At 48.6% G+C, this 26,385-nt stretch overlaps 1 protein-coding gene across 1 annotated transcript in view; it reads left to right on the top strand.

The window, feature by feature from the left end:
• Positions 1 to 26,385, top strand: part of Spns3 (spinster homolog 3 (Drosophila)) — a 68,955-nt gene that overhangs the window by 1,063 nt on the left and 41,507 nt on the right. The window contains exons 2-8 of the mRNA XM_013013254.1: positions 4,760 to 4,825; positions 14,140 to 14,276; positions 15,634 to 15,785; positions 16,360 to 16,426; positions 17,377 to 17,525; positions 18,433 to 18,585; positions 24,810 to 24,999. Of these exons, the coding sequence (XP_012868708.1) occupies positions 4,760 to 4,825; positions 14,140 to 14,276; positions 15,634 to 15,785; positions 16,360 to 16,426; positions 17,377 to 17,525; positions 18,433 to 18,585; positions 24,810 to 24,999 (914 nt within the window). The remainder of the gene's footprint in view (positions 1 to 4,759; positions 4,826 to 14,139; positions 14,277 to 15,633; positions 15,786 to 16,359; positions 16,427 to 17,376; positions 17,526 to 18,432; positions 18,586 to 24,809; positions 25,000 to 26,385) is intronic.

Genomic DNA, 26,385 nt, shown 5'->3' with positions numbered 1-26,385 from the left:
ATATTTCTTTCTTTCTTTCTTTCTTTCTTTCTTTCTTTCTTTCTTTCTTTCTTTCTTTCTTTCTTTCTTTCTTTCTTTCTTTCTTTCTTTCTTTCCTCTCTCTCTCTCTATCTCTCTCTCTCTTTCTTTTGTCAGTTGTCGGGCTTGAACTCAGTGCCTGTCCCTGAGCTCTTTTGCTCAAGGCTAGCACTCTACTTTGAGCCGTAACTCCACTTCTGGTTTTTTGGTGGTGGTTAATTGAAAATAAGAGTCTCATGGACTTTTGTGCCTGCTCTGGCTTTGAACCACGATACTCATATCTCAGTTTCCTAAGTAGCTAGGATTATAGGCATGAACTACCAGTGCCTGGCTCTGGGAAAAGGTGTTTATTTTATTTTATTTTATTTTTTTTATGGTTGTGGAGCTTGAACTCTGGGCCTGGGCGCTGTCCCTCAGCTCTTCAGCTCAAGGCTATTGCTCTACCACTTGAGCCACAGCACCACTTCTGGTTTTCTGAGTGGTTTATTGGAAATAAGAGTCTCACAGACTTTCTTGTTCTGGCTGGTTTTGAACAGCGATCCTCAGATCTCAGCCTCCTGAGTAGCTAGGATTACAAGTGTGAGCCACCGGCGCCCGGCTTTGGGAAAAGTTTTAAGTGGAAAATGTAATTGGATTTGAGGTAGGGAGGCGAGAGGATCAGGAGAAGCTGAAGGAGAGGTACGGGGGAGTGGGAAACATTAGGACTGTTTTCTGATCCCTGAGGCTGGGCTGTCTGCGCTTCCTCTTCCCCCGCATCCTTGGCTGGATCATCAGACCTTGAGTCCTGTCAGGAGCCCCTTCCTGCTGGGATTTCCTCTGCCTAGGGTCCTTGTGGTTAGGATAAAGCCTTGGAGAAGTAAGACCATGCATGTCCTGGGTTGCTGGGGACAGGCGTTGGTGCAGCAGCTGGTTCTCTTGTGGGAAAGGGTTCTGGTGGTCAGGGGATCAATACAGGCAAAAGTGAAGCCAGCTCCACCTGGGCCACAGGCCACTCACACGAATGAAATCCTAAACATGGCTGATGAGTGCAACTAGAGAAGATCTTACTTAATAGTTGATTTTGCCTACTTGGTGTCATCTATATTTCCCCCCTCCAGCTATTATGCCTTCTTTGTGATATTAAAAAGGGGGAAAAGTCATTTCCTGTCTGGATGTAATGGTAGCTGAGCCCAAACTAGAGCTCTAAACAAAACTCTCACTCAGCACTTCTGATTCCTGAGGGATTGCGCTTGCCACGTACCAGGTCTTAGAGGGGCTGTGGGGCTTTCTTGGTGTGGTTGTGGTAGACTGCAGGTCCTGTTTGGAGGTTTTTGTTTCTGTCTTATGCTGCTGAGTGGGAAGGCAGGCTACCTCTGGCCAGGACTTGAGCCCCTGCTCCCCCAGTTACAGCTGTGCAAACATGGGCAGCTGGAACCCCTTTCCTCATTTGCATAGTCAGTGCAATAGTCAATGCCTCTTAGGGGAAAGCTGGACATGCCCAGTGCAGGGCCTGGCTGTTGGCCTTCCCAGGATTTAAGGAAAGTGTGTATGCTGTGTCTCTTCCAAAGCTCATGTGCTAAAGGAATGGTCCCCGCTGTGGAGATGGGGACATGGTGGAACCTGGAGGAAGAAGGGTTTGTGGGAGGTCATTAGGTCATGGGGGCTCTACCCTAGTGAGGAGATGCATGCTGTCTCAGGAGGGTGTTTCTAGGGTCTCATACAACTGGGTTCTAAAAGATGAGTTGTTATAAATGACCTTGTATTGCTTGCCTATATTCTCTTTCCATCCAACATGTGTCATCTGTCATGAGACCCTTGTCAGAGCTGGTAGGTAAATTTTCACTGATCATGTTAATTTTATTGTGACCCAAGGAAAAAGGTAAAATGTAACAAAATAAAAAGAATTTGCCTTCTTGATTTGAAATATCAACCTTACCAGTTTCTTCCCTTCCTGAGTTTGAGATAGATCTAAAAATGTTTATAGTTCTTACAGAGAAAAATGTAAATATATGTATATATACACACATACTATGTATACATAAATATATATGCATATATATATATGTAAACATATGTGTAAAATATTGAACTTTGACATATATAATTCATTTTCAGGTGGAATAAGCAGTAAAATTACACTTCATTCATTGGAAATATTAAATCAGTGATGTATATAAATCGATACAAACGCATCCAGTCACTTGAATACACCCAGACTCCTCCATAACACCTGTCAACTCATCAGACCTTTTGCATAATCATTGGGTCTCCTGAGGAAGCTCATCTGAGGAGGAGCCATAGTGGACCCATATCAAGCCCTTAAAAACAGGCACACAAAAGAGGAAACTCATATACTGTGTGATCAATTCTCAAAGAAGGTCTAATAGTAAGATATTTAAATTAGTTGGTATTGAAAACCAAAGAACTGAAAATTCTTACAAAGAAGGGAATTAAAAGGAATTTTATTGATTGAAAAAAATAAAAGCACAATTATGTCACCGTGAATAGTTTCTCTGACACATTAGCACCCTGAGCAAGTGTTCCTGGTTTTCCAACTCAGCTTTTTCCTCCCTTACAACCTGAAAAATGTCTGAAACCTACTCATGGAAAACTGTTGGTCAAAATAAAGTATTCAGCTTATTTTAGGAGGTTTCTGAACCTATGAGCCCAGGTACCTGTGGTTCAAACCTCTTCTGCTATCTACTCAGGAGGCTGAGATCTGAGGATTATAGTTCACAGCCAGCCCAGATAGGGACGTCATTGAGATTAGTATCTTGAAATGGGGATGTGGCTCACATGCTATAGAGCTAGTCTTGGCCAAAAATTTCAGGGACAGCACCAAGGCCCTGAGTTCAAGCCCAAGGACCAGCATAAAAACAAACATTGAAACCTTTACTAAGTAACAGAAATAACACAATACATGTAAATAAAAATATATATATATTTTTTGTCAGTCGTGGGGCTTGAACTCTGGGCCTGGGCGCTGTCCCTCAGCTCTTCAGCTCAAGGCGAGCGCTCTACCACTTGAGCCACAGCGCCACTTCTGGTTTTCTGGTGGTTTATTGGAGATAGGAGTCTCAAGGTCTCTCCTGCCCGGGCTGGCTTTGAACCGCGATCCTCAGATCTCAGCCTCCTGAGTAGCTAGGATTACAGGCGTGAGCCACCAGCGCCCGGCGTAAATAAAAATATTTAAAACTGCTGGGCTCAGGTGGCTCGTGCCTGTAATCCTGAAACCTGAGGATCAATCTTTGAAGCTTGACTATGCAAGTAAGTACATGAGACTCTTTTTTTTTTTTTTTTTGTCAGTCATAAGGCTTGAACTCTGGGCCTGGGCACTGTCCCTGAGCTCTTTAGCTCAAGGCTAATGCTCCACCACTCAAGCCACAGCGCCACTTCAGGTTTTCTGGTGGTTAACTGGAGATAAGAGTCTCATGGGCTTTCCTGCCTGGGCTGGCTTTGAACTATGATGCTCAGATCTCACCCTCCTGAGTAGCTAGGATTACAGGCGTAAGCCACTGATGCATGACATCTATTTTCTTTATAAAGTACCCAGGCCCTTGCTGGGTGCTGGTGGCTCACGCCTGTAATCCTAGCTTCTCAGGAGGCTGAGATCTGAGGAACATGGTTCAAAGCCAGCCCATGCAGGAACATCCGTGAGACTCTTGTTTCCAATTAACCACCAGAAAACTGGAAGTGGCGTTGTGACTCAAGTGGTAGAGCACTTGCCTTGAGCTGAAGAGCTCAGGGACACACAGCTCCCAGGCCCAGAGTTCAAGCCTCACAACTGACCAAAAAATAAAGTACCCAGACCCAAGTATTCTGTGGTAGTAGCACAATAACCACAGATCCACATGGCTCCCAAGCACTATGATGACCCTGGCCCTCATCGAGATGACACCAAAAAGCTAAAATAGAGCTCAGATTCTGCTGAACTTCCTCCATCTTCATTGGGCAGAGTGCCATGGCACCAGCCTGTGGCTACTAAAGTCTGGGAGAGGCTTCAGAGCCCTAGTGAGTGTGGAATGGGAGTCCTGGGGCTCGGCAATCCTCTCACGTACATGGAGATCTAGGTGAAGAACACTGTCCTGTGCAGTAAGATGGAATTGGCAGTCACTCTGACTACAATGTGAATGGCAGCCATGAGGTGTCCACATGCCTACCTGCTGGTATATTTATGTGCATGTCTTAGAGCATGTGTGCTGGTGTATTTGGATGTGTGAATCGGGTTTTATGTGTTTGTCACTGAGGCTCTGTGTTTGTGCAAGTACTTTTTCTCTGTGAACAACTGTTCATCTGTTAATATTATGATTATTATCATTATTTTGCCAATCCTGGGGCATGAACTGAGTACTGTCCCTGAGTCTTTCTGTGCTTAAGGATAGTGCTCTACCACTTAAGCCACAAAACCATTTCCAGCCTTTTCTGTTTATATGGTACTGAGGAATTGAACCTAGGGCTTCATGCATGTTAGGCAAGCACTCTACCACAAAACCACATTCCCAGCTCCAACCAACTGTTTATCTGAATGCATGTGTATCTACATGTGTATGTATATGTGCTGTATGCAACTGTGTGTGGAATGTGGGTTTATAGGCGTGTGTGTGTGTGTGTGTGTGTGTGTGTGTGTGTGTGATATTGAACAGGGGAATGGGAGAACTAGAGGTGCCATGCCTGGTGAGTGCTGGTCAGCTATGTCCTGTCCCCAAGTCAGGATGTTGGCAAGCTAGTTCTCACTTCCTGACCACGGTCCCTGTGTCCCCAGGAATGCTGCCAGACATACAGAAGTCTTTTCACATCAGTGACAGTGATGCTGGTTTGCTTCAGACAGGTAAGTAGTCCTGGGCCCTGGAGGTGGGTGCCCTATGCAGAGGTGGGCTGGGACTGGGACTGGGCACAGTTGTGCTAGAAGGAGCAGAGGACAGGGGCTGCAGGACAAGATGAGGGAGAGAGACAGAAACATCTCTGACTGTCCTGTCACCATGGCAATGTTGTCACTTGTTTGCTTATGTTTGTGAACACATTTGAGTATTTCTCAGAGACCAAGACATCCTCATGTATGCTTTTCTTAGACAGTGGCAAAATCTGATCACCAGGATGCAGATAGACTGACAACCAGCCAGCCAGAAGCCCATTCCTCCATGTGGGCTACAAAGAGCTCAGGGCCATAGAGAGCTTAAAGTGTAGGATCATCCAGCAGTGACATGAACCATTCCAGAGTGGCACATTTAACGCTTACTTTCCCTTGTGAGTGTCTGCATGGTGATAACCACCCACATTTTTTTTTTTTTAAGATTAAGGCTAGGGGCTGGGAAGGTGGCTCAGTAGTAGAGTGTTTGCCTTGCATGTATGAGGCTCTGGGTTCGATTCCTCAGCACCACATAAGCAGAAAAAGCCAGAAATGCTGTGGCTCAAGTGGTAGAGCGTTAGCCTTGAGCTGAAGAGCTGAGGGACAGCGCCCAGGCCCAGAGTTTAAGCCCCATGACCAACCAAAAAAAAAAAGGCTATTACTTTCCACAACCCAAGCTGATAAGGGATTGTTACAGGTGGATGGTATATATTGAAGAACCTGGGATGCAGAAATTTTTTTTAAAGAAAAAAACTCTTGTTTCCATTTCCTGCAGTTCATTTTGATAAATATTATCTTATATGAGCAGATGCACATAGGCATTGCACCTTTGTGTTCCTCCCCTAAGAGTATCCTCCTTTGGTTTTACTGTGTGGGAATGTTTAGAGTCCTGTATAAGTTATCATGTGCTGGCATATTTTAGATCTAGCTTCTGCATATGTCTCTGAGCTTGGCTTACCTCACTTAACAGAATTTGTTCTAGGTCCATCCAAATGACATATTATTCTTTCTAAAGGATGAGTAAAATTCCATTGTGTATAGGTGCCACATTGTTGTTGTATCTACTCATCTGTTGTGGGGCATCTGGGCTGTTTCCATAACTTGGCTAATGTGACTAGTGTGGCAATGAACATGGATGTGCAGTGTCTTTATGGCACCCTGGCTCATGATGTTCTGGGTAGATGGCCAGGAGCCACCCATGTTTTGCATACAGGTAGTCACATATGGTCATAGCACAAGGCATCCCTATGTGCATTCCAGCTTGCATCCAGCACCCACAGCGGCCCCTCTGTGGGCCCCCCTTCTTTCTGATAGTTGCTTATCACACAGCTGTAGAACCTGGCTTCCTACTAGGTATAGGTTCCCCAGGTATGCAAAAAGACTGCCTGGGGCGCCCCCCCCCCCCCCCCCGCGCTGCCTGAATGCGGTGTTGAGAGAATCACTTTCAGATCCTTTGTATGTGTTGGTACTGGGCTTGAACTCTGGGCTTTGTGCTCTTGCTTAGCTTTTCCCACTCAACTTCTACTCTGCTCAAGCTACTGCTTTGCCACTTGAGTCATACCTCCACATTTGGCTTTTTGCTAGTTAGTTGAAGATCAGAGTTGGATTTGTCTTGTCAAGGTTGACTTCGAACCTTAGATCCCAGACTTCTGAGGATTGCAGGCATGAGCCACCAGCACTAGCTCAGATTTTTTTTTTTTTTATTATTTTAGTGTGTGCCAGTTCTGGTGCTTGGATTCAGGGCCTGGGCGCTGTCTCTGAGCCTCTTTGTGCTCAAGGCTAGTGCTCTTGAGCACACAGCACTGCTTCTGTTTTTTTTTTTTTTTTTTTCAGAATAGTTTATTGAGATGAGTCTCACAGACTTTTCTGCCCAGGTTGGTTTTGAACTGCAATCCTCCGCTCTCAGCCTCCTGAGTAGCTAGGATTACAGGCGTGAGCCACCAGCAACTGGTTCAGTTCTTTTATTGTGATCAGCCAGAGAAAAGGTCTGCACCCATTCGAAGGGGCTGCCTCGTCACCCTTCCATACAATCTCTTGTCCACCATCGAAAGCAGGAAGACACTAAAACTCTAGGGTGAAGAGCAGAGGGACCCAGCAGAGAGACTTGTGACTTCTGTGGAGAGGACTAAGCACAACCCCGAAAGCACAAGGGCCTGGCCATATACCACCCCCCCACCCCCCACCCCCACCTCCCAGAAGCCAAGCTTTATCTAGGGTTGTGCTTGTCTGCCCCTTATCAGTGAATTAGCATTCAGATAGGAGATAGTAGCTGAGGGGAGGCAGGGAGAATGGATTTCAACACATGACTTTATTCAGAAAATGAAGAAGTCAGTGTTTTTCTTGCTGTCAGTCTGATTTGCCAGGTTGGTTGGTTTGGCAAGGGAGGGTGGACTGGAGGGTGGACTATTACCATAAATCCAATGAACTTGAGCTACACCACCAAGAATTTGGTTGAAAATATAGTTTATCTCCCCCCGCAAATCATAGGGCCCTGGGGGGCTCATGCCTGTAATCCTAGCTACTCTGGAGGCTGAGATCTGAGGATGGCGGTTCAAAGCCAGCCTGGGCGGGAAAGTTCGTGAGACTCTCATCTCCAATTAACCACCAGAAATGGGAAGTAGTGCAGTGGCTCAAAGTGGTAGAGCACTAACCTTGAGCTGAAGAGCTCAGAGGCAGTGCCCAGGCCCAGAGTTCAAGTCCCATTACTGAAAAAAAAAATCATCCCTCAGCATCCACAGGAGACCATTTCCAGGACCACAGGGACTGCTTCCCTCCCAGGAAATGACCCAGTGCTTGCAGAATTGGTTAATCCTCCTGCAGACTCTAAATGTGCTCTAGATTCCTTATCTGAAGCTATGCAACTGAGTCTTTGTATTGTATCATTTGGGGAATAATGAGGAAAAAAATGACTGTACGAATTCAGTGCTGACACCCTTCCTCCCTGCCTCTCTCCCTTCCTTTCTTCCTTCTTTCCTTCCTTCCTTCCTTTTCTGGTACTAGGTCTTGAACTCTTTTTTTTTTTTTTGGTCAGTTGTAGGGCTTGAACTCTGGGCCTAGGTGCTGTCCCTGAGTTCTTCAGCTAAAGGCGAGTGCTCTACCACTTGAACCACAATGCCACTTGCAGTTTTTTGGTGGTTAATTGAAGATAAGAGTCTCATGGACTTTCCTGCCCCAGCTGGATTTGAACCATGATCTTCAGATCTTAGCCTCCTGAGTAGCTAGGATTATAGGTGTGAGCCACCGGTGGCGGCTGCTGCCTCCTCCTCCTCCTCCTCCTCCTTCTTCTTCTTCCTCTCCTTCTCTTCTTTTAAATTTTTAATGTTTCTTTCTTTTAAATTTCATTTTTTAAGTTTTTGTTTATGTGTTATGGAGGAACCAAACTCAGGGCTTCATGCATGCTAGGCAAGCACTCTACCACTGAGCCACATTCCCAGCCCTTAGGTCTTGAACTCTAGCTCTTTTGTTTGTCCTCCCTCACTGAAGGCTGGCTTTCTACCATTTGGGCCATATTTCCACTCCCAGCTTTTTTAAAAAAAGTCATTGCAAGCATATATTTGATAAGCAGTTCACATGAAGAATAAACTCCCAGCTTTTTGCTGGTTAATTAGAGATAAGAGTGTCTGGGATTTGTCTGCCCAGGATGACTGAATTAGTATCCTTAGTTGCAGTCTCCTGAGTAGCTGGGATTACAGGGGTGAGCCCCCAGCCCCAGCTACAGGTTTTCCTAGTATTTTCAATATATGGTGGGTGTAATCCAAGCCATGCGACCCAGGATCTGGGGGGCCCATTGCACACAATAATGCCAGAAATCACATCCTTTGTAACTTTTCCAACCTACATTAAACTGTTTTAAATGTTAGGGAAGAAAGTGGGTTGAAAGTGTGGCTAAAATGAGAGAGTGCTTCCCCAGCATGTGAAAGGCCCTGGTTTCCATTCCTAGCACTGCAGGGAAAACAATAATCCAAAAAACAACCATAAAAACCCTCTTTCTAGCCAGGTGCTGGTGGTTCATGCCTGCAATCCTAGCTACTCAGGAGGCTTAGATCTGAGGATCAAAGTTCAAAGCCAGCCCAGGCAGCAAACTCTGTGAGACTCTTAACTCCAAATAATCACAGAAAAAGCTGGAAGTGGTGCTGTGGCTCAAGTGGTAGGGCACTAAGCCTTGAGCAAAAGGAGCTTTGGGACAGTATCCAGGCCCAGAATTCAAGACCTAGGACTGGCCAAAAAAAATAAATAAATAAAAGTCCTTCTTTCCTGAAACATAGCTATACTTGGAGTCCCTCTTTCCTGAAACATAGCTATACTTGGAGGCTGAGGCAAGAGGATCACAAGTTTGAGTTCAACCTGGCTTACATGTATAACAAGACCCTGTCAAAAAAAAAACAAAAACAACAAAACAAAACAGCCCAGTGCTGGTTAACTCATGACTGTAATCCCAGCTACTCAGAAGGCTGAGATCAAGGATCATGGTTTGGGACCAGCCCTGGTAGGAAAGTTTGTGAGACTCTTATCTCCAACTTACCACCCAAAAGCAGGAAGCAGAGCTGTCCTTGAGCATAAAAACTCAGGGACAGTACCCAAACTCTGAGTGCAAAGCTCAAGACTGGCACACACACACACACACACACACACACACACACACACACACACACACACAGTAGTGAGTGCAGGGTGCTGGTGGCTCACGCCTGTAATCCTAGCTACTCAGGAGGCTAAGCTCTGAGGATCAATATTTGAAACCAGCCTGGGCAGGAAAGTCTGTGCCAACAAAATACTGGAAATAGAGGTGTGGCTCAAGTGGTAGAACACCATTCTTGAGGGAAAAAGCTAAGTGAGAGTGAAAGGCTCTGAGTTCAACCTCTAGTATTAGCATGTGCACATGCATGCACGTGCGCCCGCATACACATTTTATGTAACTTTAGTTAATTTTATTTATAGTACTGAGGCTCAAATTGAGGGCCTACTACATGCTAGGTGTGTGCTGTACCATTGGGCCATACCCCAACTTTCTAAGTACTTTAATTAGAAATGCATTTAACCTTCACAGCAAACCCATGAGACAGGCATTAGCCTGATGTCCATTTTTTAGGTTCTGAACAGACTAAGAGAAGTTATGATTTTGCTGAAGGTAAGATTTGAATTCAGGAAGTTTGCCTCCATATTCCACCTCTCTCTCTCTCTCCCTCCCCCCTCTCGGTGCCCATTCTGGGGCTTAAATTCAGGGCATTATCCCTGAGCTTTTAAAATTTTTTGCCAGTCCTGGGCTTGAATTCTGGGCTTGATTGCTGTCTTGAGCTCCTTTTTGTGCAAGGCTAGCACTCTACCACTTGAGCCTCAGTGCCACTTCTGGCTTTTTCTGTGATTAATTGGCTATGAGTCTTGTGGATTTTCTTGCCCTAGCTGGTTTTGAATTTTGAGTCTCAGATCTCAGCCTCCTGAGTTAGGATTACAGGTACGAGTTACTTGTTCTGGGTTGCCTTCCCTCCCTCCCTCCCTCCCTCCCTTCCCTCCCTCCTTCCTTCCTTCCTTCCCTCCTTCCTTCCCTCTCTCTTTTTCTTTAGTCAGTTCTGGGGCTTAAACTCAGGGCCTGGGCATGTCCTTGACCTTCTTTTGCTCAAGGCTAGCACACTACCACTTGAGCCACAGCACCATTTCCAGTCTTTTCTGTTTATGTGGTACTGAGGAATCAAACCCAGGGCTTCATGCGTGCTAGGCAAGAACTCTACCACTAATCCATATTCCAAGCCCTCTTTCTTTTCTTTCTTTTTGGTAGTTAATTAGGGATAAGAGTCTCATGTACTTTCTTGTCCAGGCTGGCTTTGAACTGTGATTCTCAGATCTCAGTCTCCTGGGTAGCTTGGATTACAGGTGTGAGCCACTAGCACTCAGCCATATTCTATCCCTTACCCCACTAATTCCTGTCATGTCATCACAACAATGAGCAGAACATGGAGATGGTAGGAATGTAGAGTGCTTGCCTTCTGTAGTCAGGTCCTTGTGGAGGGCTAGAGTACTTGCAGATTTAAGGAATTTGTATATTGCAAATGATCCTTATCTCCCACCCCATGAAGGTGCTTAAACACCTGGAGAATTTTTTTTGGGTCCGGTCGTGGGGCCTGAACTCTGGGCCTGGGTGCTGTCCCTCAGCTCTTCAGCTCAAGGCTAGTGCTCTACCACTTGAGACACAGTGCCACTTCTGGCTTTTTCTGTTTATGTGTTGTTGAAGAATCGAACCCAGGGCCTCATGCATGCAAGGCAAGTGCTCTACCACTGAGCCACCTTTCCAGCCCCCGGCTTTTTTCTTTTTGCTTATGTGGTGCTGAGGAATGGAATGCAGGGCGTCATGCATGCAAGGCAAGTGCTCTTCCACTGAGCCACCTTCCCAGCCCTGGTGGAGAAATATTTGTATAACTGTTTTTTTTTTTTGATGGTCCTTGGGCTTGAACTCAGGGTCTGGGCACTGTCCCTCAGTTTTTGTGCTCAAGGATGGAACTCTACCATTTGAGCCACAGCACCACTTCTGGCTTTTGGGAAATAAGAGTCTCACATATTTTCCTTTCTAGACTGGCTTTAAACTGCAATCCTCAGATCTTAGCCTCCTGAGTAGCTAGGATTACAGGTGTGAGCCCCCAATGCCCATGGGTGTATAACTTTTTTTTTTTTTTGTCGGTCGTGGGGCTTGAACTCTGGGCTGGGTGCTGTCCCTCAGCTCTTCAGCTCAAGGCAAGCGCTCTACCACTTGAGCTACAGCACCACTTCCAAGGTGTATAACTTTTGACAAAGAAGATATGCACACTTGTGCAAAGAAGATATGGACACTTGTAGCTCAGACCTATAACCCAAACTACTCAGGAAGCTGAGAACTGGAGTACTGCAGTTCAAAGCCAGCTTCAATTAGCCAGAAAAATATTGGTCTGGGTATATGGCTCAAGTGATGGAGCACCAGCAGTGAGTGAAAACATCATGAGCCCTGGAGATTCTTAGCACCAGGTAAAAATATGCACAAATGGGGCATGGAACAATGCTCCCCTACAAAAGGAAGACTGATAGCGTTGTCTCCATCACAGCTAAACACTTCTGCATCATGTTGACAGGAACTATACAGTTAGTAATAATAATAGACAATACTTAATGAACATTATTATAGAGCCATTCAGGTACCATTTATACATTTGAGTGACCTCAATAGATTTATAAAGCAGGTACTATTACTGTTCTGTGGCTGATGTAAAAGGAAAAGAGAGAGTGAAGGCCACAATTGCTAGAGAGTAGGATCTGAATTCAAATGGTTTGACTCTAGATTATTATTTGTGTGTGGGGAGGTGGAATTCTTACTATATTGCATAGACTGGTCTCAAACTCCTGGTCTTAAGAGAGTCTTATGTCTCATGTTTCAGCTACAGCTGAAATTATAAGCATGACTACCACTCCTGGCCAAGAACTTGTACTTTGAATCCTTTAAGCCTAATATAAAAGACTGAGAAAGTTATTTTTAATAAAAATTATAGGCAAATATCCCTTCCCTCAAAATGAGCAAAACTGGGCATTGGTGGCTCATATTTGTAAATCCTAGATACTCAGGAGGTTGAGATCTGAGGATTATGGTTCAAAATCAGTGCAGGCAGCAAAGTCCGTGAGACTCTTTTCTCCAATTAATCACAGAAAAAACCAGAAAAGGTACTGTGGCTCAAGTGGTAGAGTGTTAGCCTTTAGCAAAAGAGCTCAGAGATAGCACCCAGGCCCAGAGTTCAAGCCCCAGGACAGGAAAAAAAAAAGGTGAAAATGAAGAACTGTTGCTCAGTTTCCTGGGACTAGGACAAAGTGGATAAAACATCAGAGAGATGCCATTTGATTCTCATTACATACACAAATGTAATGCAGTTGGTTGCAGCAGTGGCTTTGGCATGTGCTTCTATGTGAGTGTAAGCTGATAAAGTCTTTTTGAAGCCTATTTTGGCACTAGCTATTAAGAACTTTAATAGCCGTTGACCCCAAAGATCATTCTCTGTGGAGTATAAGGTCGACCCATTATTAAATTGCTGGTTTTGTAGGTCAAACTTGTCCTAATTTCCACACTTGCATACAATACTAGAGTAGGTCATGAGAGAGTGGGAGTGGCTGAAACACTATCTGTGAAGAAACTGGACATTTGTTGGGTTCAGCAAATGCTAAGCATCTTTACTCAATGAATGGAATTCTAGGTCCTGGGCTTTAAATCCTAGAATGATGAGGCAGGGCTGAGGAGGAGAGTCCAGACCTCCCTTTGTCTACCTGCCAAAGCTATCCCAGCTTTGAGGCCGGGACTCACCAGCTTCCTTTATCCATGTAGCACAAGGACAAACAAACCTATGACTATTTCCTAATTTTTACAGAACAGCAAACTCATTAATTAATCCAGTTGTTGTTATCAGTAAGGGTGGATTTATTTATTTATTTATTTGTTTGTTTTTGCCAGTCTTGGGGGCTTCAACTCAGGGTCTGGGCACTGTCCTTGAGCTTCATTTGCTCAAGGCTAGCACTGTATCATTTGAGCCACAGCACCACTTCTGGCTTTTTCTGCATATGTAGTACTGAGGAATCAAACCCAGGACTTCATGCATGCTAGGCAAGCACTCTACCAGTAAGCCACATTTATTTATTTATTTTTGTGTGTGTTCTAGAAAGAGGCCTGAACTAAGTGACTAGGCACTGCTTTTTTTTTTTTCTCAAGGCTGTTGCTCTACCACCTGAACCACAGGATCATTTCCAGCTTTTTGCTGGTTAATTGGAGATAAGAGTCTCCTGGGTTTTCCTCCCTGGGATGGCTATGAACCAAGAACCTCAGGTCTCAGCCCCTGAGAGTAGCTAGGCTTATGAACATGAGCCGTTGGTGCCTGGCCAATATGGGTTTATTGTAAAGTAGCAGATTTACAATAGTGTCTGGGAAATACTGGACCAACTTAGGCAAACCAGTCCGGTCCCACCTTCCAGAATCACCCAAGTTTGTCAACAATGCGCTTGTTCTCTGTGCTCTTTGGTTGCTGTTTGAGGCAGGCTGTCTTCTCAAGGCCGGGGTGCTGCTCCATGAGGCAGAACTGAGATTGGCTCAGGCCTGGTGCTGCACTTGGGCTTAGGAGTTTTGGTTGGATCAGGGTTGTGAGAGCTGTCTTATCTTTTCTTCTGCGTGTCCTGGGCTCACTGCCAAGATGCCAGCTGGTGGCATCCGAGCTAGTTCCTTTCTGTGGTGAAAGGGGGACTATCTCCTTCCTTTCCCCTGGCATGGGGGAGTCCAGGCTGCCCTTGTGTGTCCCTTCCAGTCTTTATCAGCTGCCTGCTGGGGTCAGCACCTGTGTTTGGCTACTTGGGTGATCGGCACAGTCGCAAGGCCATGCTGTGCTTCGGGATCCTGCTCTGGTCAGGGGCTGGCCTCTCCAGCTCCTTCGTTCCTACAGAGGTAGGTGTCCACCACTCTGCTCCTGGGAGCAACCCTTTGCTTCCTCTCTGATCTGCCCCATGAGATCTGGGTAGAGATCGTTCTGACCCAAGCTGGTTCAGGATCCACCTGTTAGCTCTGGAGGAGGAGGTAATTTCCAGGTCTTAGATTTGGGGTGGGGTGGTCAGTCATGGGACTTGAACTCTGGGCCTGTGTGCTGTCTCTGAGCTCTTTAGCTCAAGGCTAGTGCTCTACCACTTGAGCCACAGCTCAACTTCTGTTTTTTTGGTGGTTAATTGGAAATAAGAGTCTCATAGGCTTTCCTGCCTGGGCTGATTTTGAACTACGATCCTTAGATCTCAGCCTCCTGAGTAGCTAGGATTACAGGCGTGAGCCACTGGTACCTGGCTCTTAGATTTTTTTTTCTTTTTCTTTTTTGCCACTCATGGGGCTTGAACTCAGGGCCTGGGCACTGTTTCTGAGCTAGCTTTTTTTTGCTCAAAGCTAGCACTCTATTACTTGAGCCACAGTGCCACTTCTGGCTTTTTTTGTTTTTGTGGTACTGAGGAATTGAACCCAAGGATTCATGCATGCTAGGCAAGCACGCTACCTCTAAGCTGCATTCTCAGCCCCTCTTAGACTTTCTTAACATGAGACTTTCTCTCTTGAATCTCCCACTGCCCCCTCTCCCTGCAGGCTCTGCTGGCGATGGGGGGACAGCTCCTGCCTTGGCAAACTGCTCTCTCTCTCTTTCTTCCTTCCCTCTCTCCTTCCCCCATCCCTCCCTCCCTCCTTCCCTCCCTCCCTCCCTCCCTTCCCACCTTCCCTCCCTCCCTTCCCTCCTTCCTTCCTTATTTCCTTTCTTCTTTCTTTCTTGCTGGTACTGAAGCTTAAACTCAGGGCCTGGGTGCTATACCTTAGATTTTTAGCCCAAGGCTGGTGCTCTGCCACTTGAGTCACACCTTCACTCTTGGCTTTTTGCTGGTTAATGAGAGATAAGAGTCTCATAGAATTTCCTGCTTGGGCTGGCTTTGATCCATGGTCCTCAAATTTCAGCCTCCTGAGAAGCTAGGATTACAGGTGTGAGTTACCTTGTCCTGGTTTGGGAATTAGCCTTAGTGAGGAAAGAGATTCAAGAGAAGGCTGGGGGTGGGGGTGGGGGCAGAGCAGGTAGCATCACCAGGTGCCAGTAGTGGACATCTGTGTGGTCTGTGGAAGCTGGGGTGGGTGTTGGGTAGAGGGGTTAGTGGCCCCCCCTTCCCTAGGGACTGTCCTGAGGTTCCTTTGAACCCTCTGACAAACTCTTTACATATCCTTCGATCCCTCAACCCATGGTTGATATTTGGAACTCACCATGGACGGTGCCTGGCTCATCCAGTACTCCTGGCTCTTCTTCCTTTCCCGGGGAGCTGTGGGCGCTGGCCTAGCCAGCTACTCCACCATCACACCCACTGTCCTGGGGGACCTCTTCGTGCAGGACCATAGGACGCACATATTGACCATCTTCTACATCTCCATACCTGTTGGAAGGTTTGTATTACCCCTAGATCCATTTCTCTGGGTGTACACTGAGGCCTGAAGGAGTCAGATCAGGGACAAGGTTGGGCATAGGGGATGTCAGATCACAAGGATTGGGGTCTGAATCCTAGCACCCACCCCTTGTCACTTCATCACTCAGAGGTAGTTTCCTCACTGAGTAGAGCAGTGATGCTAATTGATGAGGCGATGAGGAGCACAAGGAACAGAGATGGCCCTCAGTGGGAGTGTGCATGCTTCCCACAGAGAAAAAGCAGCCTTACCCTCAGCAGGGACAACAGGTGGAACAGGCTCCTAAGCTCTGACTCTGGTGTCCTGAACTTCCCTATGCTTGTACAAGGAGAATGGGAGACAGAACTCTGCAGTTCAGCTGCCATGCTCACATGGAGAGTAGCACTGGAGCTGGGTGCTTGACCAAGGGTGGATAACACCTGAATCTCACACAACTGCTTTTCTCAGGGAAAGGGAGGCACAGAGTGATCCCTGGGTTGAAGTCTCCCAGGTCAGGCAGGCCTTGGGCCCTACCTCTCACCACTCACTGCTCACCTTGTTTATCCCTCTGTCTTAGTGGTCTGGGCTACGTGCTGGGGTCAGCTGTGTCAGAGCTGACGGGGAGCTGGCGCTGGGCCCTCCGGGTGAGTCCAGTGTCCTTTCCTTTATCCTTCCCTCTGCCCCACCTCTCATGCCCCCCCTTCCCCCCTGGGCTGGTGGGGACTTTCCAGCCTTCAGTGGCCTTGACCTCTTGGCATGTTCCCCGGCGCCATGCGGGCGTCAGTCATCAGCAGTTTTGGACATGTGAGGCCTCATGTAGAGCAGGAGGAAGTCAAGACTTGGGGTTCAAATCCCAGCTGCTAGTGGGGTGACCCCAAGCCAGTTGCTTTCTTCGCCAGAGCCTCTGTTTGCCCATCTGTAAAGTGAATGTCACCACTGGCATTGTGAGGACTGTTGGATGAGGACTGGAAAGTTCTTAGCTCAGGGGGAGGCCCTTAGCAGACCCCAAGGGACAGAAGCTAAGGCTCTCAGGCAGTGGGACCAGGATATGTGGAACATCCCTGCAGACCCTGTTGCCAGAAGCCATGATCAGCTCAGTCCGGAACAGGGGTACAGAAGAGTCAGAAGAAGGAGGATCTGGGTGGTAGGGGGACTGAGGCTTAATCCTGCATGCATGCAGATTCCTCCTAAGCCAGTGAGTGACAGGCAGAATTGGGACCCCAGGCTGGGTAGGTGGTCTGACCTGCTTTGAGTAGAAGCATGGGGAGAAGGTAGCAGGCCAAGTTACCATGGCCGACAGAGAGACAGGGCCAGAAAAAGGACTGGTTATTGGGGCTGGGAGTTCTCAGAGGCAGAGTGCTCAGGCCCCTCAGGCCCCATGGGTTGGACAGCCATCAATCCCAGGGGACTGTGCCTCCCAGAGGCCCAGCCCCTCCACAGAGGTAGCAAACAGTTACCTACCTGGTTCTGTGAGCACTAGCACCTGGATGTCAGGCCTGGATCACAGAGTTCATCCCACATGGGTGCTCACTCCTGAGTCTCATGGATGTGGTAGCATATGGCCCCTGAGCTTCCCGGACTCTCCTGTCTCCAGATCATGCCTTGCCTGGAGGCTGTGGCCTTGATCTTGCTCATCCTGTTGGTTCCCAACCCACCTCGAGGAGCTGCTGAGGGGCAGGGAGAGGTGGTGGCGGGGGTCCTGAGGAGCAGCTGGTGTGAGGACATCCGATACCTGGGGAGAAAGTGAGTATCCTGCTCCTCATTTCCAGCCACAGAACCCCCATTCAGCATCCCTACCCCTCTCTCTCTGTCTCCCTGCCTCCAGAGAGCCCTCTCTGGATGTCTCAGAGCTTACCACCCTCTCTGTTTTCTGAGCTCCAGTTACTCCTCCATGACCTGGGGTGCAGCCTCCATGCCACTCCACAGGACAGATGAATGTGTGGGCTGGGAGGGGGTAGATGGTGTGAGCTCCAGCTCTGCCTCTGCGCCACCCACAGTGACCCTGAGACTCTCTTCAGTGTGTTCATTATTTATTTACCTATCAGTATAAGTACTTGAATTTGTGCTTGCTAGGCTGGCACGCTGTACCACCTGAATTATGCCTCCAGTCCTGCTTTTTACTGTGTTAATTGGAGATGGAGTCTTTTGAACTTTTTCTATCTCATTTGGCTACAGATCCCAGCTTCCTGAGTAGCTAGGACTGTAGGAGGGAGCTGCTGGGCCTGCCTTCCTTGGTTATTTAATAGATGCATTTTGGCAGCCTGACCTGCTTCTCCAGGCTGCTTGGAGGAGGCTGAGAGTTTGATCTTGCCTCTCTAAGGTAAGCAGAGAGAATCAAGTACAGGCTGCTGTGGGGTCCAAAGGCCTCGTGGTCTCTTGAAGCATGGGGCAGGACAGGACCCAGGTATCCATGTTCCAGAGCCATGTGACCCATGGAGGGAGCTGCAGGGGAGATGGGGGCAGGCAAGGACAAGCCCTGGAAATGCAATGTTGGACTAGGGCCAGAGGATGGGGAGATGTGGTCCAGCAGAGGGGCAAGTAGGCATAGTGCACTGGAGGCTGTGGAAGAGGTGAGGAGGATGCTGAAGCCTCAGGCTTGGCACCTGTGGTCCTAATCTCTCTTTCTTCAGCCTGGAACCCTCTCTTGCAGCTGGAGTTTCGTGTGGTCCACACTTGGAGTGACAGCCATGACTTTTGTGACCGGAGCCCTGGGCTTCTGGGCGCCCAAGTTTCTGTTTGAGGCCCGTGTGGTTCACGGGCTACAGCTTCCCTGCTTTCAGGATCCATGTGGCAGCCAGGACAGGTGAGGGAGTAGGGCAGACAGTGGCTCAGCCTGGGGCTGGGGCTGTGGCAGTGCTCAGGAGGCCCGAGCCCTGGATTCAGTCCCCCCTTCCTCTGTTGCTGAGAAGAGAGCAGCCATCTGGGTCTAGTTGTCAGCCTGTAGGCCTAGGTGCCAGCCCTGTCTCCCTGTGTGACCACAGATAGCTGCTTTCTTTGCCTTCTCTGGACTGAAATCCCTGTCTTCCCACTCTAAAGGCTGCTGTGGGGTCCAAAGGCTCTGGTGGTGGTGTGGGGAGGGAGAGCTTTTTTGGGGGACATTACTCCTTTCTTTGTAGAGGGGCTTTTTTTGTGAGGCCACTCATGTTACACATTGCCCCTGGAGGCCGCTTGGCCTTGTGTCTTGAGCCTGGGGACAAGGGGCCTGTGTGGATTCTTCTCTGCTTATGGGTGCACCTAGAATCCCAGGAGGAGCCGGACACCCCCTGCTGAGGTCCTTTTTTGTCCCCACCAACTCTTCAAGGGTCTCAGTAGCCTCTAGTAGGAGTCCAGGCCATCTCCCAGCCCTCCCATCCCTGTCGCCCCTCCTCCGAGCACCCGAATCCTTCTTCCTCCTCCTTGCTGGTCTGTGTGTCACTTTCCCTTTTCCATCCTGGGCTCTGTGCTCTTCCTCAGAGATGCGTCCTCCCCCAGGCTCCCAGGCAACTACGTCTGCCTTGCTTAGAGGGAGCTTCCTGTAATTCTCATCAGTGCTTATTAAATTTTTACTTTTTTTTGGGTCATGGGGCCTGAACTCAGGGCCTGGGCGCTGTCCCTCAGCTCAAGGCTAGCTCAAGGCTAGCATTCTATCACTTGAGCTACAGCACCACTTCCGGCTTTTTCTGCTTATGGGGTGCTGAGAAATGGAACCCAGGACCTCGTGCATGCAAGGCAAGCACTCTACCACTGAGCCACCTTCCCAGCCCCTCCCCAGGCTCTTTTGCTCAAGGCTAGCATGCTAACACTTTGAGCCACAGAACCACTTCCAGTTTTCTGGTGGTTCATTGGAGATAAGAGTCTCACAGACTTTTCTGCCCAGGCTGGCTTTGAATTGTGACTCTCAGATCTCAGCCTCCTGAGAAGCTAGGATTACTGGTCACTGGCTCTTGGATAACTGTTTACTTTGTAATTTTTTTTGTGCTGTTTGAGATCAAACGCAGTATCTTGTACTTTTTAGTCAAGTGCTATAGCACTGAGCTACACCTTCAGTTCTAAATTGACTTTGGGCCTTGTGCCAGCATTTTGGGTGAGGTGCCCTTGAGAGAAGCCATTCCTATTATCCTCGTATTACAAGTGAGGCAATGAAGATGAGATGAGTTTGGTGACTTTCCAAAGCTACCAAGTAGCAGAGCAGGATTTGAACCTATCTGACTCCAAAGCTGATCCTTTGAGCACACCTCCCGTTGTCCCTGCTGACATCTGATCATTTCCCCAGCAGCTGGCAGGGCTTCCTGGCTCACAGAGGCACTTAGAGGAAGCTTGCTAACGAAGGCATCAAAAAGAGTCTGAGATCTGAGAATCATGGTTCAAAGCCAGCTAGGGCAGGAAAGTCTGTGAGACTCATCTCCAATGAACCACCAAAAAACCAAAAGTGAAGCTATGGCTCAAATGGTAGGCTGCTAGCCTAGAGTAAAAGAAGAGTGCAAGGCCCTGAGTTTAAGCCTCAGTACTGGCAAGAGAGAGAGAGTGGGGGAAGAGAGAGAGGGGGTGGTGAGAGAGTGTATGTGCTTGCATGCGTGTGTGTGTGTGTGGTGTGTGTATGTGTGTGTGTGTGAGAGAGAGAGAGAGAGCGAGAGAGAGAGAGAGAGAGAGAGAGAGAGAGAGAGCCTGATGTTTATCTTGATTCTGCAGCTAGATCCTCTCTCTGGGGGCAGAAATGGACTGAACCCTAAAAGGTCCATGTCAGTTTGAAACAGTGAGGATAGAGCTGAGCTGCCCTTCTGGCATTAGCAGGCCATACATTCCTGCAAAAGTCGCTTTCCACCTCCCGCACAGCCTGGCCTCCTGCCTTACTGCAGCCCTGCATAGCACAAGGCAGACAAACAAGCCAGTTTAGTTCCTTGTGATCAGTGCAATGAATGACCCCAAACTTGGCTACTTAAATAGTAGAAATGTATTTTCTCATCACTTTGGAGGGCAGCAGCTTGCAGTGACTCCAGTGGCTCCAATCAAGGCATGGGCATGGGCCTGTCCCCTGGGGTGCCAGGGGAGGAGTCCTGGCATCTCTCGCTGCCTAGTGTGCCAGTTCTGGAGCTTGATCTCAGGGCTTGGGCGCTGTCCCTGAGCTTCTTGTGCTCAAGGCTAGCGCTCTACCTCTTGGGCCACAGTGCCACTTCCAGCTTTTTCTGTGTATGCAGTACTGAAGAATCAAACCCAGGGCTTCATGCATGCTAGGGAAGCTACTCTACCACTAAGCCACATTCTCAGCCCATGCCGTATCTGTGAATCGACTTCTCTCAAAGGTTCTGAAGATGAGAGTAGTGTAGTGCCTGTTTTGGGGGTCTTGCATAGGCCTGCTGTGAATGTCTTTGCCTTGGTTAGGACAGACTCCAGACATGAGTGGAATCCTAGCTTCTCAGGAGGCTGAGATCTGAGGATTGCAGTTTGAAGCCAGTCCAGTCAGAAAAGTCCAATTAACCACAAAATTAACCCAAAGCACCAATTAACCACTCAAAAATCAGTTTCTTGCAGAAGCTGTGAAATGCAGGATTGATTCCCAGGATCTCAGCACAGCTTCAGGGAGAATTCAGCAGTGTTGCTGGGGTGCATGTGTGAAGCCTGGACAGCCAGCTGGCAGAGGCTGGTGTGTAAGGAACAGTAAGAACTTTGCAGTCCTGAAGGATTCTCTCTAGCTAGCGCTGGTGGCTCACACCTGTCATCCCAGCTACTCAGGAGGCTGAGATCTGAGGATTATGGTTCCAAGCCAGTCCAGGCAGGAAAGTACTTGAGACTGTTATCTCCAATTAACCACCAGAAAACTGGAAGTGGTGCTGTGGCTCGAAGTGGTATGGTGCTAGCCTTGAACAAAATAGCTCAGAGACAATGCCCAGGCCCTGAGTTCAAGTCCCAATGACCACCACCATCACCACCAAGAATTCTCTGGTGTCTAGGGGCCTGTGATCCTGGAAGGTCTTATGTGGGAGGCAGAGAGATCAGGGAACTTGGGTCTGGGCCGTGTCCTCTGCTCTCACCAGGATCAGCAGGGGAACACAGTTGCCTGTTGGAATGATCGATTCTCAGGCTTTCAAGGGCCCCGAGAGTCTTCCATGGCTGGCTCAGAGCAAGACTCAAAGGCGGGTAGTGTTCATCTGGGAGGTAGGTCGGGGCCACATGACTTGCTGCGCTTGAGCCTTGCTCCACTGGGGTAGTGGGGAGGTTAAGGACCTCTATGTTGCCAAGGGATAAATTCACTTCTGTCTGGTAGGCAGAGAGCCACGAAGCTCTGGCTCTGTCCTTGAGTGGGTGTATGACCTCAGGCAAGCACCTGCCCTCTCTGGGCTCCACACTTGTCTCCTATACACTAAAGGGATGGCAGGAGTGAGCCCAGCAGCCTTCAGCCCATGGGGCGCCCAGAAGATGCATTGGGGCAAGAGGTTTTCATGGCCATGTTTGCAGAGAGCGATCATGCGACCGTGCTCTTGTTTCCTGGAAGGGGTTGGAGGGATCTTAGGCTCCCTGCCATTCCACACAACTCTGGAACTGTGTGGGTCTGTGGGGATTTGCAGCCGGGCGGGGAGGGGCAGGGAGTGGGGAGCTTGGGGTCAACAGTGCTTTAAGCCAAGGGAACGTAGAGGGCCAAGAAAGCACAGGGCAAGTGTTGAGAACTTTGTTTCTTGTGCCACAGGAAAGAGGGGAATCCACACAAGTGGGAGGGCCTGCTCCCCCCCGGGGCCTGCTCCCCCAGGCCACTGTACTGGCTGGAACTTGAACAGAAGACAGCTGGGGGATGGGGTAGCTGGTGGGAAGCTGTCCCCAATGTCATCACGTTGATCAGAGCCTCAGCTCTGCCTTTGAGCTCCTTTGAAAGGGAAGGGCTTAAGTAGAGTAAGAGGGCGACTTCCCAATCCAGCAAGGATACAGAGAAAGCCATCTCCAAAGAGAGGGTCTTAAGGGATGAGTAGGAGTTTGGGCAAGGGTATGAAGGTGGAGATAGCAACATTTCTGGACTAAGCCCAGATTTGGGCCCCAGGGTGAGGTGAACCAGAGCCTGGTGGGTGTTTGGGAGCTGGTGGAGGGGTTTTGACAGCACTCTGGGGGGTTTCTGCATGGAGGTATCAGGGGCAGGTTCCCAGGGGAGGATGCACAAGGGGGCGCCAATGGGCTGAAGTGGGCCCAGGAGCAGATGGGAGCAGTAATGAGGTCAGTGCCAGCTGGAGGCTGCCAGAGAGACAGGGACTGCAGGAATGGGAGTTGAGGACGGAGTGGATGCCGTGCCCGACAGGGCTGGGATGCTACAGGAGCTCAGAATGCTCTGTCCCAGCACGGGGGTGAGAGGGAGAGGAGGGGCTAGAGTTGGGGCTCTAGAATTGAGACTATTCTCTTGGTAGGCAGGTATTCTACAACTTGAACCACAATCCTAGCTCTCTTTAGCTTTAGCTATTGTTATTATTTTGTTGTTCATGAGGATTGGACTTGGGGCCTGCATGTTGTCTCTGAGCTCATTTTGCTCAAGGCTAGCACTATACCGCTTTGGGCCACAGCTCCATTTCTAGTGGTTAATTAGAGATAAGAGTCTCACAGCATTTCTTGCCCAGGATGGCTTAGAACTGTGATTTTTCAGATCTCAGCCTCCTGTGTAGCTAGGATTACAGGGGTGAGCCACTGGTGCCTGATTTGCTTTAGCTATTTTTCAGGTAGGGCTTTCCCCTACCTATGCCTATGCATCCCACATAGCTGTATGCCATGCACCTGCCATAACAACATACTTGTTTGTTGAGATAGGGTCTTGTTTCCTCAGCTGGTTTTAAACTGTAACCCTTGCCATTCTTTCCATGTTTCCTGAGCAGCTGAGATTACATGTGTTAGCCACTTTATCTGGCCCAGAATCCTCCCCCTCCTCTTATCCTCCTCTTCCTTCTTCTCTTCCTCCCTTTTATCCTTCTCATCCTTCTCCCTCTCCTCCCCATCTTCATCCTCTTCCTTCTTTGCCAGTACTAGGACTTGACTCAGAGCCTTGTGCTTTTGCTCAGCTTGCTTGCTCATGGCTGGCATTCAATCACTTGAGCCATTTAGCTTTTTTGTTGCTGTTTTGTTTTAATAGTAAAGATTCAGAATTTATTGCTACAGTTAAAGTTTTAAAAACATGTTATTGTAGGGGCTGGGAAGGTGGCTCAGTGGTAGAGCGCTTGCCTTGCATGCCTGAGGCCCTGGGTTCTATTCCTCAGCACCACAGAAGCAAAAAGAAAAAAGCCAAAAGTGGTGCTGTGGCTCAAGTGGTAGAGCGCTAGACTTGAGCTGAAGAGATGAGGGACAGCGCCCAGGCCCAGAGTACAGGCCTCACAACTGGACCCCCCAAAAAATATTATTGTAAAGGTCATCTACAGAGCCATTTAACTTTTTGCTAGTTAATTGGAGATGGAATCTTAAGACTTTTCCACCTGGATTGGCCTTGAACCATGATCCTCTAATTTTGAGATCACAGGCTAGGACTGTAGGCACTGGGGCCTGGTTTAGAATTCAGATTTCTTTTTTTTTTTGCCGGTCATGGGGCCTGAACTCTGGGTCTGGGTGCTGTCCCTCAGCTCTTCAGCTCAAGGCTAGTGCTCTACCACTGGAGCCACAGCGCCACTTCCGGCTTTTTCTGTGTTTGTGGTGCTGAGGAATCGAACCCAGGGACTCATGCTTGCAAGGCATGCACTCTACCGCTGAGCTATCTTCCCAGCCCTAGAATTCAGATTTCTTGAGAGGGCCATTTTTGGATGATGAGAGAGTGAGGAAGGTCAGTGGAGGTGAGAAAGACTAGGAACTGGGGTGCTGGGGTACTGTGGATCAGAGACAAGGCCAGTACTGTGTCTATGGCAGGGCAGGGAAGGAACTAGGGGCTGACAGGGCATGCATGGGCTTCTGACCAGGGTCCTGAAACCCCATCTGAAGGGAGGGGCACAGCTGCAGAGGTTCTAGAGGAACCACACCATGCCCTCAGCCAATGTGTGAGACCAGGTGAGGGCTGAGGCAGGGGCTGATGTGGCCCTCTCTGCTCTTCTCCACCAGCCTGATTTTCGGAGTACTAACTGTTATGACTGGCATCATCGGAGTTGTTCTGGGTGCAGAGACTTCCAGAAGATACAAGAAAGTGAACCCTAGAGCGGAACCTCTCGTCTGTGCCTGCAGCCTGCTCGTAGCAGCCCCCTGTCTCTATTTGGCTCTGGTCCTGGCCCCGACTACACTTCTGGGCTCCTATGTAAGTAAGGGTCTGTGGAGGGAGTGGGGGTCCCCATAGATTCAACTCACTCCTGTGAGTTGAATTGGATCAGCACAGGCTCGCCAAGAGCTGCACAGCTAGGAAGGAGTGGAACTGGACATTGACTCTAACCTCTGTGGCTTTGAAGTGAGTCCTTTGAGCTTCTGGTCAGTGCTTTGATGTGAGATGGTGAGTGGACAGGGACTCATCAGAGAAGGTTCTCTTCAGGTTAATGATGGGGGAATGGGAGGCCATGCTGGCCCAAGGGCACTAACTGTAATAACAGAAGGTTTTCCAGATCTCCCTCACAGTCCTCATTTCAACTCTCAGCTCTGCCCTCAGACATCCCAGAATAAGGGCACTCAAGTCCCTTATCCTTATTTCTCCTGGATCCTTTCTCTTTCTGAAAACCCTCCCCAAAGGCCACTTCCTCCTAAAGCTCCTTATCTCCACCTCCACCTCTCCCCCAGGCTTCCATCATTTTCACTTGGGGTGGGCAAATGCTTGGGCCTCATCTGGCAATGGGGTGTTTTGGGCTGTGAGGTGTATGTGGGCACAGATGGGGAGTCCCCAAAGAGTTTCTGTATGAAGCAGTACCCTGGCTTACTGCAGCTCAGCCCTGCCTGTCTCTCTCCCCCGCTCTCCCCCCACCCCCACCTTCCCAAGATGGGAAGGTGCAACTGCTTTGGGGAAAATAGCCCCAACCTAGCTCTAGCCAGATGGCTAGAACTTCCTGCCCTTGCTCAGTTCTGTGGTCCTGGGCACAGTTGCTGGGCTTGGTGGTCCCCACCTCTGTGGACATGAAACTCTTGCACATGAATGCCATGTTCACCCAGACGCTGGATTGAACAGCATGTTCATGATGCCTTTTTTGGTTCTGCAGCAGTTTGATATGTTCCCCACTCATAGCCTGGTCTTGGTTTGTCTAGCCATCCTTATGGATTCATCTCCTTTGAATCCCAATGTTGGCTCTGCTTCCAAAACTGCTACCCAGGTCCAGACAATTTCCCCAGGAGAATGACAGTGTAACATGCTCATGTGCTGTTTGTGCCATCTTCTATTCCTTGTTCCTAATGCCACCCCTTCTTTAAGACTCTGACCCTTGAAGAGCTATGCTGGGAAGATAGATAACAAAATGGCCAAGAGTTAAGAATTACCTTGGTAGGAAATTTGTTTTCTTGGTGCCTGTACTGGGACTTGAACTCAAGGCCATGGTGCGCCCTGTTAGTTTTTTAAAATTATTTTGCTCTAGGGCTGGGAATGTGGCTCAGTGGTAGAGCGCGTGCCTTACATGCCTGAGGCCTTGTGTTCAATTCCTCAGCACCACATAAGCAAAAAGAAAAAAGCCGGAAGTGGCACTGTGGCTCAAGTGGTAGAGCACTAGCC

This window comes from Dipodomys ordii, unplaced genomic scaffold (assembly GCF_000151885.1).
Source record: "Dipodomys ordii isolate 6190 unplaced genomic scaffold, Dord_2.0 Scaffold19, whole genome shotgun sequence".
Classification (NCBI taxonomy): Eukaryota; Metazoa; Chordata; class Mammalia; order Rodentia; family Heteromyidae; genus Dipodomys; species Dipodomys ordii.
The sequence above is the reverse complement of the archived record's forward strand: the minus strand, read 5'-3'. Positions and strand labels throughout refer to the sequence as shown.